Source organism: Danio aesculapii, chromosome 18, assembly GCF_903798145.1.
Source record: "Danio aesculapii chromosome 18, fDanAes4.1, whole genome shotgun sequence".
NCBI classification, from domain to species: domain Eukaryota; kingdom Metazoa; phylum Chordata; class Actinopteri; order Cypriniformes; family Danionidae; genus Danio; species Danio aesculapii.
In genome coordinates this window covers 33241780-33262505 of record NC_079452.1, presented here as the reverse complement: position 1 = coordinate 33262505, position 20726 = coordinate 33241780, and the positions used below count along the sequence as shown (strand labels likewise).

The window sequence follows — 20726 nt, the reverse complement described above, 5'->3', positions numbered from 1 at the left end:
GACTTAAAAAGAGTATGCTGCTTTCTTTGGGTGTGCGAGCAGCTTCATGTGTGCTTAAACAAGAGCCCAAATTCAGGTCGTATTACTGGACCGTAATGTGGCTTAGTTCAAATGTGCATGTCATGCTTCTCTGGCTCATCTGATGGCCTGTGTGTCTCATTGCTCTTGGTCATTTCTTGATGACTTGTCTTTGTGTCTTATAGGTGTTGTGATGTGAGACGGCCCCAGTGGATGGATGTTATCTGACCACTGACCACTGACCACTCAAAACCCAGTGTGTGTAAACTGGTCTCTGCATCCCAACTGAGGAAACGGATCATCTGACTGAAGGTAATTTACTGTTTAATTTGCTGTTTATTAAGGGAATATCAAACAGTCCCAGCATTACCTGCCATGTGATTGGACAATTAAATATTTGTGTTAAAGTCAAAATTTACAACGTTAATTTTTTCACCTTGCGGCAAATGTTCCAACAAAATATGTAGAAATGTAAAATAAACATGAATAAATTGTAAAAACTTTTCAAAAACTAATGATTACAGTCGGGCTGCACGATATTGGACAAAATCTGACATCGCGATGTTTAGTTTGTCTGCGATATATATTGCGATATGAATATAATTTCACGAAATGACTTGTAACTCTATGTGGAATGAATTCCTGATTTTACATTGATTGGGATTATTTTGTAGAGGAGTGTCTGCATAAAATACAATATAACTGAACAGATTAAAATGGATTTTTACGTTTTTCTATGGGATGTAACAGTATTGAGGTACAGATATTTAATAATAATATATAAAATAACACTGTATGTTGTAGAGCAGGGGTGCCTAAACTCGGTCCTGGAGGGCCGGTGGCCTGCAGATTTTAGCTCCAACTTGCCTTAACACACCTGCATGGATATTTCTAGAAATCCTAGTTAAGCCGTGGTCACACTGCACTTTTCTCCCCATAGACTTCCATTCATAGGCATACGAATGCAACAGACCAGAAACGCAACCATGTGCGGCAAGTTTTAAAGTTGAAGCTTGGTGAACTCTGACCGGCGAAATCGCATCACATGGCTGCATGAGACCAATCAAAGATCAAAACATGTCTCTCTGTACAGAAATGTAAAATATGGATCAATCGCTCGCTGTTTTATTTGTCTAATCATCTTGTTTAATCACGCCCTTTTTTGCAGCGGCATACAACAGAATGTTGCATGCTCAAACTCTAGTGTGACCACAGCATAAAGCTGCGGTCACACTGGGCTTTTCTCCCCATAGACTTCCATTCATGCGCACACAAATGCGTCAGACCAGAAACATCATGCGTCAAGGTCATGCGTCAAGTTTCACAGGTTGCTGCGGTGCAAAGTTCAAGCTTGGTGAACTCTGACCTGCGAAATCGCATCACTTGACTGCGTGATACCAATCGAGGATCAAAACATGACCTCTGTAGACAGAAATTTAAAACATGGAGCAATCACTCGCTTTTTTAAATGTCTAATCATCTTGTTTAATCCCAGCCCTTTTCGCAGCGCCACACGACAGAATTTCGCACACACAAAGCCAAGTGTGACCGCAGATTAAGAGCTTGATTAGGTAGCCCAGGTGTGTTTGATTGGGTTGGAACGAAACTTTGTAGGACACCAGCCCTCCATGACTGAATTTGGGCAGCCCTGTTGTAGAGTCTCCATTTTATAAATAATTTAATACATTAATTTTGGTTTATACTATTATAAACTCTCGATTTAAGTATGCTTAAATCTTACACAGTCACAGGTCTTAAAAACACATTCAATTGAAAATCTTTCACTTTATTTTAAGGTTAAACTTTGCGATGACCACAAAAATCTGATGTTCTTTAACTGTGGTGCTGATCAACTATAATCCCAACTTGACATTGCTGATCCTGCTATGTGACTATTGCATGTTCACACATTGTGATATCAATGCTGAAATGACTGCCCTAAATTACAGGTCCAACATACAAATAAAATGATCAGGAAATAAAATGCAAAATGTAAACATGGTTCTTTCAAGATTTCAACTTTCTCATAATGCTGTTATTCATGTTTCTATCTGCATTCCTGTTCTGGCTTTTAATATTGTGCTTATACACTCACTGGTCACTTTATTAGGTACACTTGTCCAACTGCTTGTTAACTTGAATGTCTAATCAGCCAATCACATGGCAGCAACTCAATGCATTTAGGCGTGTAGACATGGTCAGGAGGATCCGCTGCAGTTCAAACTGAGCATCAGAAGGGGGAAGAAAGGTGATTTAAGTGACTTTTAACGTGGCGTGGTTGTTGGTCTGAGTATTTCAGAAATTGCTAATCTACTGGGATTTTCACGCACAACCATGTCTAGGGTTTACAGAGAGTGGTCCAAAGAAGATAAATTATCCAGTGAGCGGCAGTTCTGTGCAAATGCCTTGTTGATGCCAGAGGTCAGAGGAGAATGGCCAGACTGGTTCCAGTTGATAGAAAGGCAACAGTAACTCAAATAACCACTCTGAGGTATGCAGAAGAGCATCTCTGAACTCACAACACAAACCTTGAGGCGGATGTGCTACAGCAGCAGACCACATCGGGTGCCACTCCTGTCAGCTAAAAACAGGAAACTGAGGCTACAATTCGCACAGGCTCACCCAAATATGAACCAGAATTTTTGAAGAATATTTCCAGTACCTTGTTGAATCTATGCCACGAAGGATTAAGGCAGTTCTGAAGGTAAAAGCGGGTCTAACACGAAACTAGTAAGGTTTGCCTAATAAGGGGGCTGGTGAGTGTATAAATGATGAAAAAGTCTTTGTAAAAATCTTCGCCACGATGACAGCACATAATATTGTACTAGATATTTTCAATATACTAATATTCAGCTTAAAGTGCCATTTAAAGGCTTAAATAGGTTAATTAGGCAAGTTAGGGTAACTAGGCAAGTTATTGTATAATGATGGTTTGTTCTGTAGACCAGTTTCCCAACCCTGTTCCTGAAGGCACACCAACAGTACACATTTTTATTCTCTCCCTAATCATACACACCTGAAACAACTCATCAGAACATTGGAAGAGACTCCAAAACCTGAAGTTAATGGGTCAGATGAGGGAGACATCCAAAACATGAACTATTGGTGTGCCTCCAGGGACAGGGTTGGGAAACACTGCTGTAGACTATTGAAAAAAAATATTACTTAAGGGGGCTAATAATATTGACCTTAAAATATTTTTTGTAATGTAAAACTGCTTTTATTTTAGCTGAAATAAAACAAATAAGACTTTCTCCAGAAGAAAAATTATTACAGGAAATACTGTGGAAAAATTCCTTGCTCTGTTAATCATCATTTGGGAAATAGTTTTAAAAATTCAATAAAATCACAGGAGGGCGAGTCGTTTTGACTTCAACTGTATATTTTCATATTGCACAGCCCTATAAGTGACTAATAGCTTCTCTCTGTCTGTCTCAGGCTCTCTCTTTCTTTCTCTCTCTCTTTCCTATAGGCTGCAGGCATGTTCTGGAAGTTCAACCTGAACAACTCCTCTCAGGTGGAGAAGCTTTTGGAGAAGGAGGATCTGACTCTGCAGGAGTTGCTGGATGAAGAGGATGTGCTGCAGGAGTGCAAAGCCCAGAACCAGCGCCTGCTACTCTTCCTCACGCAGGACAGCAGCATCCTGGAGCTGGTCAACCTCATCACGCACGAGCCCCCTGCTGACCGGGAGGAGAAACTGCGCTATAAGTGAGTGCAGAGATCTCTCTGGATTATCAACACTTTCTGAGCGCACCAGAAATAAAGTGGCTTGAAACTTGGATGAAAAATACAGTAGTCAAATGTTTTGAAGTGATACAAAACATTTCATCAACGTTGTCCTAGAACTATTGATCAACACTCGTTTTTGTTTTAGGACAATTTTGACCAAAAATGTTTTGAACCATTTTAAATGTTGACCACTGTACACATTGATTGATCAGTAAGGCAATGTTGGACCAGATTAATTGAACAGGTGATTTTTGAATTGATCAGATCTTACAAAAAAACTAAAACATTTTAGGCCATTTTAAGTAAAGATCAACCAATATTGATATTACTTCTATAACCTATAACCATGGGCGTCGCTAGGCAGATTTTAGGGTTTGGGTTAAAATTTGACTCTTCATTTGAAAATTTGACTCTTTATTTGAAAATTTCACCCCCTAAACCCTCCCTCCTGTAAAATTTTGCCTGTCACATTATTTGCATGTACATGTGCCCAGTGTGTTTGTTGTGATGCTTTGATGCAGTGGTCTTGTGTGCAAGTTTTAAATCTACCTAAAAAAACAAAACACTTAATATTGTGAAAATGTCACTAAAACCAAAATCAACTGATCACTAATTTTAATATAATAAGTAAAATCTAAATAATTATTTGTTTGTATTTATTTATAGATTAATAACCAAGATTAACAATTACTCAGTATGTATCCCTGCGTTAAGTATTATTTATGCTATTATAATATTATATATTTATATTTTCTGTTTTTAGTTTAATGTTTAAGAGCTTACGTTATGTGCCTTTGTTTTTTCTGTTGTATGTTCTGTTAACGTAAAAGTCTACAATAAATTATAAATATATAATAATATGAAAAGGTCTGTTCTGTTAACATTAAATGTCTTTTATAATATTTTGGCTTGACTGTAACTTATTTATTTTCATATTTACGTTTTATTTTATTACTTCAGCTACAGTATATTTGTATGGATATATGTATGTATGTATCTATGTATATGCATATATACACTACCTGACAAATATCTTGTCGTCAATCCCAGTTGTAATGGCAACAAATAATAACTTGACTTCTAGTTGATCATTTGAAAAATTGGCAGAAGGTAGAGTTTTTTCCCATGAATCATCTGTTGAACTGCATCCCAATTATCACAAACACTGCAGAAGACCTATTGGAAACCACATGGACCCTCAGAAATCAGTCAAGTTTGGTAAAGGAAAAATCATGGTTTGGGGTTACATTCAGTATAAGGGTGTGCGAGAGATCTGCAGAGTGGATGGCAACATCAACAGCCTGAGGTGTCAAGACATCTGTGCTGCCTTTTACATTACAAACCACTGGAGAGGTCAAATTCTTCAGCAGAATAGCGCTCCTTCTCATACTTCAGCCTCCACATCAAAGTTCCTGAAAGCAAAGAAGGTCAAGGTGCTCCAGGATTGGGCAGCCCAGTCACCAGACATGAACATTATTGAGCATGTATGGGGTAAGATGAAGGTGAAGGCATTGAAGATGAATCCAAAGAATCTTGATGAACGCAAGAACGCTTTCTTTGCCATTCCAGATGACTTTATTAATAAGTTATTTGAGTCATTGCAGAGATGTATGGATGCAGTCCTTCAAGCTCATGGGAGTTATACACAATATTAATTCTTTTTTTCACTGCACCATGACTTTATATTCTATACTGCACATTATTTCTGTTAAGTGACAAGATTTTGTCTAAGCAAAGTCAGTTTTAATTAAATAATTAAAAATCAGGGCAGTCGGTGCCAGTGGTGTAGTAGTTGGTGCGTTGGCACGTGATCCTATGCCGATCCTTCCCCTCTCTCTGCTCCCCACACTTTTCTGTTAATGCTCTCTACTGTCCTATCGATTAAAGGTGAAAACTCAGAAAAAAATAATTATGAAAACAAATCAAGGCATGAACATATTTAGGTAAAATAAGCGTAATCCAGAGGCCTTTGCCTTTCGTATAAGCCACTTCTGATACCAAATGATCAACTAGTAGCCAAGTTATTATTTGTTGTTCCTAAATCTTGGATAGGCAACAAGATTTCTCAGGTAATGTATCAGCATTTATTTACTTGGCGAATAAATATTTTGAGCAGCAACACCGATATTGGGTGGATGGGGGGGCGCTGATTAAAATATCATAATAAAAATTAAATAGAAAATGTTTAGAATTACAAATATGTTTGAATTATTAAAGAAATATCACCTGCTTGTCATTTTTAAAATGTACATAAAACAGCATTATGGGTTAAAACGCATTCCCAGACATTTTCTAAACTATTTGGAGTGAATACTGAGAATATTAAGTCTGCTTTATCCATTTAAATAAATCAGTCACCCGCGTGTCATATATAGATTTTTCTCTCTGTTGTGCAGGTATGCCAATGTAGCTTGTGAGTTGTTGACGTGCGATGTGTCCCTCATCAATGATAAAGTGGGTGGAGACGAGTCTCTGCTGAACACACTGTACAGCTTCCTGGAGCAGAAGCCGCCGCTGAACCCCCTGCTAGCCTCCTTCTTCAGCAAGGCCATCGGAAACCTCATTACCCACAAGGCAGAGCAGGTGCACAAACACGCCTCACTGTGTTCAATTAAAAATCTTGCATGTGTTTCAGCTTTTCATCCTGATTATTTACCTTATAAAACATATTAGAATTATTAGCCCCCCTGAATTATTAGCCCCCTGTATATTTTGTGAAATGGAAAGAAGATTTTTGCAAGACATTTCTAAACATAACAGTATTAATAGCTCATTTCTAATCCCTGATCTATTTTATCTTTGCCATGATGACAGTACATAATAGTTGACTAGATATTTTTCAAGACACTAGTATTCAGCTTAAAGTGACATGTAAAGGCTTAACTAGGCTAATTAGGCAAGTCATTGAATTAGGATGGTTTGTTCTGTAGAAAGGTGAAAAATATTGCTTAGGGGGGCTAATGATATTGACCTTAAAATGGGTTTAAACTACTTTAATTCTAGCCGAAATAAAACAAATAAGACTTTCTTCAGAAGAAAATATATTATAGGAAATACTGTGAAAAATTTCTTTCTGTTAAACATCATTTGGGAAATATTTGAAAAAGTATTGGGCTAATAATTTTAACTTCAACTGTACTTTTGTAATGCCCTATTTTTAATGTTGTCAAACAACGATTTTTATCTGGAGAGACTTTAAAGGGAATATTTATAAATGGGAATCCTTCAAAAACGGTAACATTTTTGTCAAAAGTAAAGCTTAAAAATATTAAGGATCTTATATATTTATTGTTGTCGATGTCTTTTTATTGTTATTATAGAAAAGTGATATTTATACAATTTTGTTTATTTGATCTGGTTTTACCATGAAATAAATAGCCAGATAAGCTGCTATGGCAATATATTCAAATCTCTCTCTCTCTATTGATTTTCCTTATTGATCAGGTGATCGGTTTCCTAAAGGATAAGGAGGACTTTTTAGGGCAGGTGTTGAAACACTTGGACACGTCGGCTATGATGGATCTGGTGCTGCGTCTCATTAGCAGTGTGGAACCTGTCTGCTTCAGGCACGAAGTGCTTACTGTGAGTGCACACACACACTTATATAATGGGCCGCACTAATAGAAATTGTGTCAGATGGAATAATCAACAGTTGAAATAACTCATCTTTCTTTATAGTTTTCCAATACTTTGAATGTATATGCTGTTAAATTTGTAAATAGAAGTCTTTAAAATGGGTGGCGCAGTGGCTCAGTGGTTAGCAGTGTCACCTCGCTGATTCGAGTCTCGGCTGGGTCAGTTGGCATTTCTGTGTGGAGTTTGCATGTTCTCCCCGTGTTGGTATGGGTTTCCCGCACAGTCCAAAGACATGTGATATATAGTAGGTGAATTGAATAAATTAAATTGGCCGTAGTGTTGAGTGTGTGTGTGTGAATTTGAGAGTGTATGGCTGTTTCCCAATACTGGGTTGCAGCTAAAAGGGCATCATCTGCGTAAAACATATGCTGGAATAGTTGCAAAAAACTCGCAAAAAATACACACTGAGGCCCCGTTTACGCTAATACGCCTTAGTTTTAAAATGGCATTTTAGAACGAAAATGATCCACGTCCACACTGGCATTTCGTCTAGTGTATCTGAAAAGCCTTCTAAAGCTGAGGGGAAATTGCTAATTCTTTGCACAGTCAGGTGAGCAAAATGAGTACATTTTCTACCCCACTAAAGGCTTCTTTCTCATTCTGTAGTTAATAACAAAAGATATACTACGACCTCGCATTGTTTCCATGTCATTTCTCGTATGCGTTTGGTTGTGAGACGTAGTTTTCGGACCGAGACAAAGTTGTCAGCGATTCTCCTATTGTAAAGTCATGCAGTGTGAAACCCCCTGTCACCGATCCATCTTGCAGTATAAACAAAGCACTGACAGAACGCTACCCCAGATAGTCATGCAGTGTGAAAACATCCGTGACACGACTACTTTGAAAATCCTGCAAATTCTGAACTCGGCATTACTCTCTGAGAAAAGAGTGAACTTGATGAGCGGCAGCTCAATATGACTTCAAAAAGAGCTGGGCCATCAAAGTAAGAAGCAAATCAAACGAAATAAAAATGTACAAAAATCACAGACATCTCAAAAGGGTGCAAAATAATTTTACCCAAACGAAAGTTAAGCAAAAACATCCAAAATCAAAAAGCAAAAATACACAAAAACAAGATCAAAGGAAAACGCACTCTTTTCTCCGCTCTTCCTGGCGTCCTTTTTATATGGCCGCCCAACGATGACGGACCGGTCTCCTGACCAATCAGCTTTCAGCGTACGAGGACCTAACAAAATGACAGGCACAGAGAGGGAGAGGGAGAGGGAGAGAGAGAGAGGGAGAGAGAGAGAGAGAGAGGGAGAGAGAGAGAGAGAGAGAGAGAGAGAGAGAGAGAGAGAGAGAGAGAGAGAGAAAGCAAGAACGGGAGGAAATCCAATATAAGTCTATGGAAGTGACAAAAATACAACACATGCAAATATAGAAATGCACTGCAAATAGCACAGACAAGAACGAAAATGAGTTCGGGGACCCCAAACAGTTTATAGATTGTTTATTAGACTTCATAGAGATGCAAATAGTAAACATTAATTCATCAATCTCATACTAAACACGTGCCAGAAAATACTCACAACACATGCAAATACAGAAATGCACTGCAAATAGCACAGACAACAACGAAAATGTGTCGGGGGACCCAAAACAGTTTACAGATTGTTTATTAGATTTTATGGAGATGCACTCTCACTGCAGAATCATCCCAATCTAACATTATAAATTCTGTCCAATTAGAGATATTAAAGGCGCAGTATGTAAGTTTGACACCCAGTGGTTGAACTTGGTATCCCACTCCTGGATCAAAACAAACGCAAGTGCAGGTTGCCAGATTGAGGACTGGAGCGAGTGATTTTAATTTTCTAAATTAAAGCCACGGCACCTGATAGAAGGAATATTTTTCATATTAAAAGGAGTTTTTGTCCTAACCAACACCTCGAATTGATATATTAGAAACGGCTTCAATTTATCACAGGTGAACAACAGAAAACTATGACAACGATCACCTCAGGAACACCTCATGTGCTTTATTCAGTGTTAAATGCTAACAATGTGAGTTTGAATGACATTTTACATCATATTTATTGCCATACTACTGAAAGCAGCAGCAGATCGTTCAACTCAGATCTTAAAAATAAAATAAACCGTTTGAAATTGAACTTTAGGATTAAACACATATGAGTGATTCAGCATGTACATTTAATAATGTTAAAGAGGGTTAATATGTATTAAATATAGATTATAAACCTTACCATTTCCTGAGTGACTGCATCGTCGTGTTTCGTCGCCAAATTGCTTATCACTGCGTATTTCATCACGTAGCATGTTATTGGGACACGGTACAATGTAACCTGCTCACCTAATGTTTACGCTTGTAATATTTATATAATTTGCTAATTAATAACCTAATGTGGAATCTGCGTCTCATTTCGGAGTCTGCTACTGTCCACCGGAGGTCACATTTCGGTCACATACGCATGCTTTGAGAGCCTTTCTGAATGAATGAATGAAATGCCCTGTTTTCCACCAAGGCAACCCGGGCTGCTGAAATATAATTGGCTAAACTGGCAGTGGGCGGGTTAAAATTAACAAAACAAAAACAGCTGTTCCAGCACGTTTGGCACATTTTCAAAGCAGAATATCTGACTTCAGCATTGTTTTTCAGATAAACAAGAATGTTCACTTAGCATGTTTCTGAAATATCTGCAAACATATTATGGTATTTTCATGCTTTAGAAGAGTCAAAAACTTACATACAGCACCTTTAAGTCATCTGCTGAAATTGTATACATATGGAAATGTATATCCCTATGGTAGATTTTTCCAATATCGTGCAGCCCTAGCATATGTGTGTGAGTTTGTGCATGTGTGTGTGCGTTTATGTGTGTGTGCATGCGTGTGTTTTTTTTTTTTTTTTTTTTTTTTTTTTATAAAGATTTATTTTTGGCTTTTTTGCCTTTATTAGATAGGACAGTATTTAGATTGGAAGCTTGGGGGTGGCGGGGTGGTAGGGAAATGTCCTCGAGCCGGGATTCGACCTCAGGACGCCCTGATGTGCTACTGCAACATATGTCCACGCGCTAACCACTAGGCTATTGCGCCGACGCATGTTTGTGTTTAATGCTTGTTGTGTTTTCAGTGGCTGAATGAAGAGCGGCTGATCCAGAGACTGATTGCGCTGATTGGTCCTTACACTGACAGTGAGGTCAGAGACTGCTTGACATTTTCTGCACTGTCAGTTACACAACAGAGCTTCATGACCATCTGATCAAACCCTTCACCATGATTATAATGAACGTGTGTGTGTGTGTGTGTGTGTGTGTGTGTGTGTGTGTGTGTGTGTGTGTGTGTGTGTGTGTGTGTGTGTGTGTGTGTGTGTGTGTGTTGACAGTGGCAGTCGAATGCGTCTCAGGCTCTGTGTGATATCATTCGTCTAAGCAGAGATCAGGCCAGTCTGATGCAGGACACCACAGAGAGCGACCCTCTGCTCACAACACTGGAGCTGTGAGTGTGTGTGTGTGTGTGTGTGTGTCACTGAGTGATTGTGTGTGTGTGTGTGTGTGTGTGTGTGTTTGGGTTTGGGTGTGTCTGTCTGTGTTTTCTATGTCTGTATGTCTTTGTGTGTGTGGTTGTGTGTGTTAGTGGTTGTGTGTGGACTGGGAGTGAGTGAATGTGTGTCTTTCATGTGTGTGCATGTCAGTCTGTGTGTGTGTGCGTGTGCGTGTTTGAGTGTGTCTGTCTGTGTTTTCTATGTCTGTATGTCTTTGAGTGTGTGGGGGGTTTGTGTGTGTAAATAGTTGTGTGTGGACTGGGAGTAAGTGAATGTGTGTCTGTGTGTGCATGTCATTCTGTGTGTGTTTGGGTGTGTCTCTGTTTTCTCCTATGTCTGTATGTCTTTGTGTGTGTGCCGTTGTGTGTGCCGGGTGAGTGAATGTGTGTCTGTTTGTTTTTGTGTGATCATGTGAGCCTCAAGTTGTGAGTGTGTCTGTGACCAACAGTTCTTGGTCTTGTTTCATATCGGCTAGACAGTAGAGGTGTGTGATCTTGATGAACATTTTTTTTTTTTTTTGCCCTGTATAATAAATAGTGTGTGTGTGTGTGTGTGTGTGTGTGTGTGTGTGTGTGTGTGTGTGTGTGTGTGTGTGTGTGTGTGTGTGTGTGTGTGTGTGTGTGTGTGTGTTTGTATGTTTCAGACAGGAGAATGTTGAGGCTCTGCTGAAGAACATGCTAGAAGGGGAAAAGAGTGAAATGAGCATCGTCTGTGGAACACAAGTCTTACTCACATTGTTGGAAACACGGAGACCAGGGTAACACACACACACACACACTATTTTACATCACCACATTTATCAAGATTGACAATAAGCAGTTATTAAAGGTGCAGTAGGTGATTCATTCATTCATTCATTCATTCATTTTCTTTTCGGCTTAGTCCCTTTATTAATCTGGGGTTGCCACAGCGGAATGAACCACTAACTTATCCTGCATATGTTTTACACAACGGATGCCCTTCCAGCTGCAACCCATCACTGGGAAACATCCATACACACTCACTCACACACATGCACTATGGACATTTTAGGTTATCCAATTCACCTATACCGCATTTCTTTGGACTTGTGGGGGAAACGGGAGCACCCGGAGGAAACCCACGCCTACACGGCGAGAACATGCAAACTCCGCACAGAAATGTCAACTGACCTAGCCGAGGCTCGAACCAGCAAGCTTCTCGAGCTACCGTGCAGCCTCACAGTAGGTGATTGTCTTCAGAAACATTTTGCGTTGTGCTGGTTGAAAATCTCTTCACATTCCATTAGTAAAGATTAAAGTAAATGATGTAAATGTATTTATATATTCTGGTTAAGGCATATAACTAAAAAACGTTCGTCCAATTAAAATAAGTCAGGCCGACAATTCCTATAATTCTGATAAGTAGCCCAAACTGTCTGCCAACAAATGTAGATTAGTACATCTGCAGCCATTCACGCAGATCCGCCATCTGCGTGTGCATGCTTACTGTATGTACGCGCATTCACCTGCACATGAGAGAGAGAGAGCAAATGCTGAATCAAAACTTTGAATCAATATTGGAGTTACTTTTGCACGCTGAAGGAAGGACGACACCATGGCTGAAGTATTTCTGTTAGATGGGTAATGTTCTGTTTTAAAAATATTTTAGTCACGTAAAGCATGAAGTATTACACATTATGACAAGTTTTGCTGCTACACAACTGAAAACCTGCTAGATATAATAGTTTTTTGTTGAGAATTGTAGTATTATAAAGCCTATAAAGTTTTCTAACTGGCGAATGACATGATCTAATGGGTCATCTTTAATGTGTGCGTTCACATGATTTAGATACCCCTTGAAACTGAGATTTTTCAGGAGCACACTCGAAACCAATGGGTACGGAAATTTCCCAGAATACACCATCTACAAAGGCAGCTTGGCTGCACACGGAAGTAAAGAGATGCACAAATTAGTATTTTTTTTCTAATAATTATAACAAACAAGCACATGTTTTAATATATTCATAACCGCGTACATGTTTTACCGTCATGGTAAAAAAAAAAAAACGCTAAAATAAAACCGCTAAATCTCTTCACTGGCTATAATCCATAATAATAACTCCTGTACAGCAGTCCCACAACATTCTGACACTCGATGACACTCGAATACCCTGTCAGAAAAGTCTAGTGGCTTTTTACAGTGTCTGCTATAATGTTGATGTTGTTTTTGTTTGTTTAGATGAATATGGCCCCGGTGTAAATGCACAGTACAGTTACGATCTTATTGCCACATTATATCAGTATGATAACATGATATCATTGCCTTCAGTAATTTCCTGAAGATAAATACCAAAAACTAACACAACTGTATTAACTACAGCAGTCGCGATCGTCTGGTCTCATATGAAGTAAGAGATCGCGATGACATATGATGACGTGTGCAGGTGCTGTAGTGTTGTCCCATTTCTTAGGGGTAAATTTTGAAACCCTTCCCCTTCACACTCTGTTTTGAGGGCCAAGGGGAAGGGGAAGGGGTACAAAAATAAAATTGCGATTGGGCCTAAGCCAAAGGAAAAATGAATGAATGAGTGAATATTACAGATATAGAAATGTTACTGTATTCTTGATCATAATAATGCATTCCAACTGTTCCATTAATTGTAATCAATAAAATGTGTCCTCGTGTGAAATGCAGTACTGTTAATAAAGTGTGTGTGTGTGTGTGTGTGTGTGTGTGTGTGTGTGTGTGTGTGTGTGTGTGTGTGTGTGTGTGTGTGTGTGTGTGTGTCAGTGTTGAGCAGGTGATTGACCCGTGCTCTCAGGGATTGGAAAAGTCTTACACTGTAAACAACAGCATTTTAATGGGCATCCAGCCACATCTAAAGCACTTTCACCACCTTCTGTTAAACCCACCCAAGGTTGCTCCGCTCATCCACTTTAAAGCTAAATATAATCCTACAAAGACGTCACGCATATTTCGTATTTTAAGGTGCTCTTGACTCTCTCTCCTTGCTCAGAAATGTGCGATGTTGACCACAATGGGCATTTTGGAGGAGCCGTTTGGGAATGCGCGACTGCATACGTCCAGACTGTTGGCGGCTCTACTTTACACCCGAGCTCCCAGAATCCACCATGAGCTCTGCCGACTCAACATCATCAACCTGCTGCTGGTAGGAGTCACGTTATAAGCTGTTTCTAATCTGTAATTAGATGTTTTAAGACGAAGATGTACAGTTGAAGTCAAAATTATTCGCCCTTATGCATTTGCGCTGCACGTTCACACAATGCAAACACATTGATAATACACCTGCGTTTTCTCACAACACTTTTAAATTGCACAAAACACAATGGAAATGTTTCAAGGGGACCCTAAAGCGTGACGGACCTGGCTAATTAGGTTACGGTTTTTCAGGCTAGTAAAAAACAAAAGACAAGAGAATCAGGATTTTAAAATAAACAAACAAAAAACTCTCCTTTCAGAGATCACCTACACTTCACTGAGCAATAGGCTGCGTCTGAAACCGCCTACTACTCAGTAGGTACCGCATTTGAATTTAAGCGTACTACTTGGCCGTTAGAAAAGTACGTTCTATACAGGATGAATGTAAGAAGTATGAATTGAATTCAGACGTACTACATCCGCCGTTTTGTCATGATCACGTGACCTACCTGCGTCAGTTGGGTCGCTTTATTCGCATTCATGAATTCTCTCGCAAGGCATCATGGGATAGCGCAGCGTGCATGGGATGCGCACTTCAGAATCTCGCCGGAAGTAATAAGTCAACCGGGCACTTCTCGCATACTGATTTTCGAATTCTATGAATTCGGACATACTAGGTAAAGTCTAGATCGGATACGTGGCCAGCCGGAAGTGCGGTATGCACATCAATTATAGTAGCAGTTTTTTATGACACTGTTTAACAATAATTAATATTTTTACAGAACTGTGACGGTTGGGGTAGGCCTTAAAAAATACAATTTATTGTGTAATTTAATAGAGAACATATATAATACTCGGTACAACTACCATTTTTACATTACTGTGATGATTGGGTTTATGGTTGGGTGGGGGTGGACGTTAATAAAATACAATAAATGGGAAATTTTATAAATAATATAAATAATTCTCGTTAACTTCCGGCCGCATCCATATCCGATCTAGCAACAACCGACATACTACTCGTCTCGCATACTGATTTTAGCGTACTATATAGTATGGAAGTATGCGGTTTTGGATGCAGCCATAGTCACGGCACAGCGGCATCCGTCACCTTTCTGGGTCCCCTTGAAACATTTTCGTTGTGTTCCGTTCTTTTTGTAAGTGTTGTGGGAAAATTCAGCGCTTTTGTAGTGTGTTTGCATTGTGTGAAAATGCAGCGCGTTTTATTAATGTGTGTCAGCCTGCCTGTCAGACATTTCACACTGGATGAAAGATCATCATCTTCAGCTTAACCTCGCGAAAACGGAAATGCTTGAAGTTTCTGCCATCCCGACTCTACACCATAACTTTTCAATCCAGATGGATGGGGCAACCATTACTGCATCCAAAATAGTAAAAAGCCTTGGAATAACGATTGATGACCAACTAAACTTCTCTGACCACATTTCTAGAACTGCTCGATCTTGCAGATTCGCACTCTATAACATCAGAAAGGTCCGACCCTTCCTATCTGAACATACAGCTCAACTCATTGTTCAAGCTCTTGTTCTCTCCAAACTGGACTATTGCAACTCTCTTCTAGCCGGGCTACCAGCTAATTCTATCAAACCTCTTCAGCTGCTTCAGAATGCAGCAGCACGAGTGGTCTTTGATGAACCCAAAAGAGCACATGTCACTCCGCTACTCACCCGTTTGCACTGGCTGCCAGTTGCTGCTCGCATCAAATTCAAAGCTCTGATGTTTGCTTACAAAGCGACCTCTGGCTTTGCTCCTTCGTATCTGCTCTCACTTCTGCAGATATATGTACCCTCCAGAAACTTGCGTTCTGTGAATGAACGTCACCTCCTGGTTCCATCCCTAAGAGGGAAGAAATCACTTTCCCGAACTCTCACATTCAATCTGCCCAGTTGGTGGAATGAACTCCCTAACTGCATCAGAACAGCAGAGTCACTTGCTGTCTTCAAGAAACGACTAAAAACGCAACTGTTTAGTCTCCACTTTCCTTCCTAATCTGCAACTGCCTCTCTGGCTATACCACTAACTGTGCCCTCTCTCAAAAAAACATTACTAATGCTTTGCTTCTTAGACTTTACACACCTGAAACTTGTCTATAGCACTTGTTCACTGCTGCTCTTATAGTTGTGTAAACTGCTTCCTTGTCCTCATTTGTAAGTCGCTTTGGATAAAAGCGTCTGCTAAATGACTAAATGTAAATGTAAATGTTTGTGTTGTGAGGATTTGCAGCACGTGTGCTGTCAAACGGATGAAGATCTTTTCTCAATTTGAATAAAATTTCTGGATAGTAAAATATTATTTACTGTCATCACGGCACAGGAAATCAGTTATTAGAAATGAGTTATCAAAACTATGATCTTCAGAAATGTGTTAAAAAAAATCTTCTTTCCTTTAAACAGTAATTGAGGGTCAAATACACAGTAACAGCTAATAATTCAGGAAGGTTAATAATTCTGAAGGTGCCCTTTAAATACGCCTCAATTGTTTTTTCTGAATCTCTCTTTCTCTCTTTAGGATTTGTTTTTTAAGTTCTCCTGGAATAACTTCCTGCACGTCCAGGTGGAACATTGTGTCTCTGCCATCCTTAACCCGACAACACAGAATGGAAAAACACACGACAGTCCAGATCAGTTTCAGCTGGAAACAAAAAACTCTGACGCACAAAACTCTGACAAATCTGACATGTTCACACGCGCTGACCTGATCAAGCATGTGAGTATGACCCTCAGTTATTGATGATGATAATAATACTTTTTCTCATGTTGGCATTCAGTCACTTACAGCTGGGCAGGAATTAAGACCATAATGAATTACTGGTTTGTGTAAAATGTTCATTTTAATATCTTAAATCAATTTGAAAGTAGGTGTTATGTAATTATTTATGATTATTTTCTTAGTTACTTTAAAGGAAAGCATTTTGCAAGAAGGTGTTATGTAATTATTTTCATTCATTCATTCATTTTCTTTTCGGCTTAGTTCCTTTATTATTCTGGGGTCGCCACAGCGGAATGAACCGCCAACTTATCCAGCATATGTTTTACGCAGCGGATGCCCTTTCAGCCGCAACCCAACACTTGGAAACTCCCATGCACTCTTGCATTCAGTGGGGGAAACCGGAGCACCCGGAGAAAACCCACGAGAACACAGGGAGAATATGCAAACTCCACACAGAAACGCCAACTGACCCAACGGAGGCTTAAACCACTAAGCCACCGTGATGCCCTATGTAATTATTTGTCTGCAATTTATTATTTTTTTTTATTCAAAATTTCAAATACAAATATTGTTATTTAGAGCAGGCCGACAGGGTGGTTAGCACTGTCGCCTCACCGCAAGAAGGTTGCTGGTTCGAGCCTCGGCTGGATCAGTCGGCGTTTCTGTGTGGAGTTTGCATGTTCTCCCTGTGTTGGCGTGGGTTTCCTCCAGGTTCTCCGGTTTCCCCCACAAGTCCAAAGTCATATGCTATAGGTGAGCTAAATAAACTAACTTGGCCGTAGTGTGTGAGAGGGTATGGGTGTTTCCCAGTACTGGGTTGCAGCTAGAGGGGCATCCGCTGTGTTAAATATACAAAGTGTATAAGTTGGCGGTTTATTCCTCTGTGGCGACCCCTGATGAATAAAGGGACTCTGCCCAAGGAAAATGAATGAATGAATGAATGAATATTAGACTAACACTGCACAACCCTAATATGTTAGATTGAGTAATAAATAAATACCATGTTTTATGGAAATATTATTGTGTGTGTGTGTGTGTGTGTGTGTGTGTGTGTGTGTAGCTACTGAAGGACTGCAGGCTGGTTCAGAGGATTTTGGATGCTTGGGATGAAAATGACAAGACACAGTAAGGACTTATTTGAAATATGAGTAAGAGTCAATACACTCTTACTGCTTTAGTATGTCTTATGTGTGTGTGTTATAGGGAAGCAGGAGGCATGAGAAAAGGGTTTATGGGTCATCTGACCAGAATGGCCAACACTGTGGTGCAGAACGCAGAGCGAGAGCAGGAACAGACCCACATCACACAGCTCATACAAGGTACTGCAGTGGAAGTGAAATGGGCTCCCAGTAGCCCTAAATAGAACCAAACCTTTATGAATATATTTTGTTTGGTGTTGTGCCGGTAGCCTAGTGGTTGGTACGGCAAATATGAGCTTTGGGCGTCCCAAGTTCGAATCCAGGCTCTAAATTCAGGCCAAAAGCTAAATCAATCAATCATCAATCAGTCAGTCCATTCCATCTATCTATCGTTCTGTCTATCGTTCTGCCTATCATTCTATCGTTCTATTGTTCTATCATTCTATCTGTCTGTTCAATCGGTCTATCAATCTATTGTTCTATTTATCTTTCTGTCTATCGATCTATTCTGTCTATCATTCTATCTCGGGCTGGGCGATAAAATTGGTATGGGTATTTATTGATTGAACACCACTGTCAATAACGATAAAAAAAAGTTTGGTATGAAGTTTCGTCATGAAGGCTGTAGTTTTAATAAAGTGTGTCTGCTGAGCGCGCGCCTTGGAAGCAAGGCCAATAAGCTTAGGGTGTAAGTTTGTCATTTCCAATCGAGGCGCGCAACTTTGCACGACACGCACATGGGACACACGCGCACATGGTGTGGAAGCATGTGCGTATTTTCCAGTTACACCTAGTTAAAAAGAGTTCAACTTTTCCGAATGCCACGAGCGCACCGTGATTCATGTAAGTAGAACAAACCAATCAGCTTCACGCTTTGTATGGAATAGACACGTTTCAGTAACGGCAGACTAATTACCTCAGACAAACACAGAGCATGCAAACACTGCAGTGCTTTTTATTTTTCTCCATAAACTTGTATCAGAGCTGCAGCAATGGTTTGTCCGTTTGTCATCCTCTGAGAAAACGGTTGATGGTCGCCTAGCTATGAGAGACGGCATAGAAAATGGTGAAGGAATCCACGCACTCGCGCTTGTCACTTCAGGTCAGAATAACAACACATGCGAAAATGAGTGCCGTGTAGCAGCAGTGAGGAGATTGTAAATAAAAAAGGATGTAAGGATGTTGCGTAAGGATGAGTGGCTTTTTGGTTTCTTTTTCTTGTGCATCCCAGTCACTAGCACCCCATATGAAAGATTTTTTAGCATGGGGGTAATGTATTGATCCAACTTCACAATGTGTAATGTTACAGTATGTATTTCAATAATGATGGTAAGTTCTTTTACTTGAAAGCTCAGATTTGATGATCATCATTTGTTTTGTTTACAGAGTTTGAGGTTTACTATCTCATTATTATCGACACCTTACAGATGTTGATCTACCTTTACCATTGCACACACTTTGTAAAATTTTATTTATCTTTTATTTATTTAAGTTTAAGAGGTTTCTTTAACACTGTTTATTTTATTAGAAAGAGATCAGATATTTGGTTTAAATATTTTAGCCTGTTTTTTTTTTTTGTTATATAATAATTTTTTCTGGGTTTTCACCTTTATTGGATAGGACAGTAGAGAGTATTGCCAGGAAAGTGTGAGGAGCAGAGAGAGGGAAAGGATCAGCATAGGACCACGAGGCGGAATTGAACTCTGGTTGAACAAGTGCATGTGTCAACGCACTAACCACTACACCACTGGCGCTGACAATATTTTAGTTTTTGACTATTAAAACTATTTGCTTTAGTAATGTTGGTAAATTAAAATAAGGTGGTTAAATTAATAAAAAATCCTAATATTCCTAAATGGATTGTTAAAAAATATTCAATAATTATCGATATCGAATGATATGAAACATGATATCGTGATTTATTTATTTTTTTTGCAATATCGTCCAGCTCTAGTTCTGTCTATCGTTATATTATGCTATCTATCATCTATCTATCGTTCTATCTATTGTTCTATTGATCTATCGTTCTCTTGTTCTATCTATCGTTCTCGTTCTATCAAGTGTTCTATGTATCATTCTATCTATCTTCTTAGTTACTTTTTAGGGAAAGTAATTTAAAATGATGTGTTATGTAACTTTTGTGCTTTTTCCTAAGATTGTAATATATTGCTTTTAAAAGTAACTTTACCCATCACGGCACCCTTACTTCACAATAAATCTTCTAAATATAACTTTATTCAGAACAGAGAAAGACAATTCAAATATATTCACTATTAACTGGAAAATCAAAGAGTCACTTGTAAATGTTCATTTTTTCCGGATTAATAGTTGTGTTTTGATAAAACATACTGTAGATTTGTTTTATTCTGTAAACTGCTGATGACATATCTTCACAATGTAAGAGCATTTTTTTTTGCTTAAAATAACAGGAAAGTGTCATTTTCAGCCACATTTTCAACACAATACCAATGTTTTGACTTTAGAAGAGTTAAGAAATCAGTGTTTGGTCACATCTTTAATGAAAACTTTTTCTTTACTGTCTAAGTGTCTGTTAAAAAATAAATAAATCACAATATTTTTACATGGAAGAAATACTATCAGACTTTTAATGAATAAAACACTTTACTCAAAAACATACCTAGTAGATCCAGTAATCTTCAATAGCTATTTATTTATTTATGTTTGTTTGTTTGTGATTGACAGAGCTACCAGAGGGCTATAAATCTCGCTGGGAGCAGTTTGTGAATGAAACTCTAACAGAAACTAACAAGAAAAACACTGCAGACATGGTGAGATTTCACATAAACTCATCGCACCTATAAGAAACCCGACAGTCCTCAACTCACTTTTGA

At 39.0% G+C, this 20726-nt stretch overlaps 1 protein-coding gene across 1 annotated transcript in view; it reads left to right on the top strand.

Moving 5' to 3' along the window:
• The first annotated feature begins 249 nt into the window (after positions 1 to 249).
• Positions 250 to 20726, top strand: part of ppp6r2b (protein phosphatase 6, regulatory subunit 2b) — a 67534-nt gene continuing 47057 nt past the window's right edge. The window contains exons 1-13 of the mRNA XM_056478602.1: positions 250 to 330; positions 3457 to 3726; positions 6144 to 6330; positions 7192 to 7329; positions 10475 to 10540; positions 10727 to 10839; positions 11529 to 11642; positions 13637 to 13763; positions 13863 to 14015; positions 16535 to 16732; positions 17796 to 17860; positions 17939 to 18054; positions 20578 to 20663. Of these exons, the coding sequence (XP_056334577.1) occupies positions 3500 to 3726; positions 6144 to 6330; positions 7192 to 7329; positions 10475 to 10540; positions 10727 to 10839; positions 11529 to 11642; positions 13637 to 13763; positions 13863 to 14015; positions 16535 to 16732; positions 17796 to 17860; positions 17939 to 18054; positions 20578 to 20663 (1590 nt within the window). The 5' untranslated portion in view covers positions 250 to 330; positions 3457 to 3499. The remainder of the gene's footprint in view (positions 331 to 3456; positions 3727 to 6143; positions 6331 to 7191; positions 7330 to 10474; positions 10541 to 10726; positions 10840 to 11528; positions 11643 to 13636; positions 13764 to 13862; positions 14016 to 16534; positions 16733 to 17795; positions 17861 to 17938; positions 18055 to 20577; positions 20664 to 20726) is intronic.